The 652-nt window shown below is 60.1% G+C and overlaps 1 protein-coding gene across 1 annotated transcript; it reads left to right on the top strand.

The window, feature by feature from the left end:
• Positions 1 to 266: 266 nt before the first annotated feature.
• Positions 267 to 646, top strand: LOC104511799 (tumor necrosis factor receptor superfamily member 6B-like; the record flags this gene model as incomplete). Its single annotated transcript, XM_010154550.1, has 1 exon — positions 267 to 646. A coding segment is annotated over one exon (380 nt), but the record flags the coding sequence as incomplete, so codon positions are not given.
• Between the last annotated feature and the right edge of the window lie 6 nt (positions 647 to 652).

Raw genomic sequence — 652 nt, 5'->3', positions numbered from 1 at the left:
GCACCACAAAATGGGTTTGGGAAGCATCGTGTGGGCCGGATGCTTTGTCACTGGGATGGCAAGTGCAGGGTGAGGGGATGCGCGTGGGGGGCAGCGGCTGGTCCCACCGTCACTCGGCTGCTGGGTCTGCGGGGGAGCGTGAGGCGGGAGGATAATTGCCTGCATCTCCGTGCTACAGATAATTGCTTGCATCTCTGTGCTACAGAATCAAAGGATTCTGCAGCGCGGCAGCCGTGTTTGCTGCCTCTGCGAGAGGATGAGCTAAGGGCTCTTCGCGCTCTCTTTGCTGCAGTGGATGTTTGCCCCCCTCCTCCTTTTCCTGGCTGAGCTCGTCTCCGGCAACAAACCCACCTACCAATGGAAAGATGCTGCGTCAAACGAGGTCATCACCTGCCATCAGTGCCCGCCGGGGACCTTCGTGGCACGCCACTGCACCCAGAAGACGGAGACGGTGTGCGATCCCTGCCCAGAGTTGCACTACACGCAGTACTGGAACTACCTGGAGAAGTGCCGGTACTGTAACGTCATCTGCGGGGAGAAGCAGGTGGAGGTGCAGCAGTGCAATGCCACCCACAACCGCGTCTGTCAGTGCCAGGAGGGTTACTACTCCGAGATGGAGTTCTGCATCAGGCACTCCGGCTGCCCGCCAGGC

Source organism: Eurypyga helias, unplaced genomic scaffold (genome assembly GCF_000690775.1).
Source record: "Eurypyga helias isolate BGI_N326 unplaced genomic scaffold, ASM69077v1 scaffold31720, whole genome shotgun sequence".
Taxonomy (NCBI): Eukaryota; Metazoa; Chordata; class Aves; order Eurypygiformes; family Eurypygidae; genus Eurypyga; species Eurypyga helias.
Note: the sequence above shows the minus strand (reverse complement) of the source record. Positions and strands in the feature narration are given on the sequence as shown.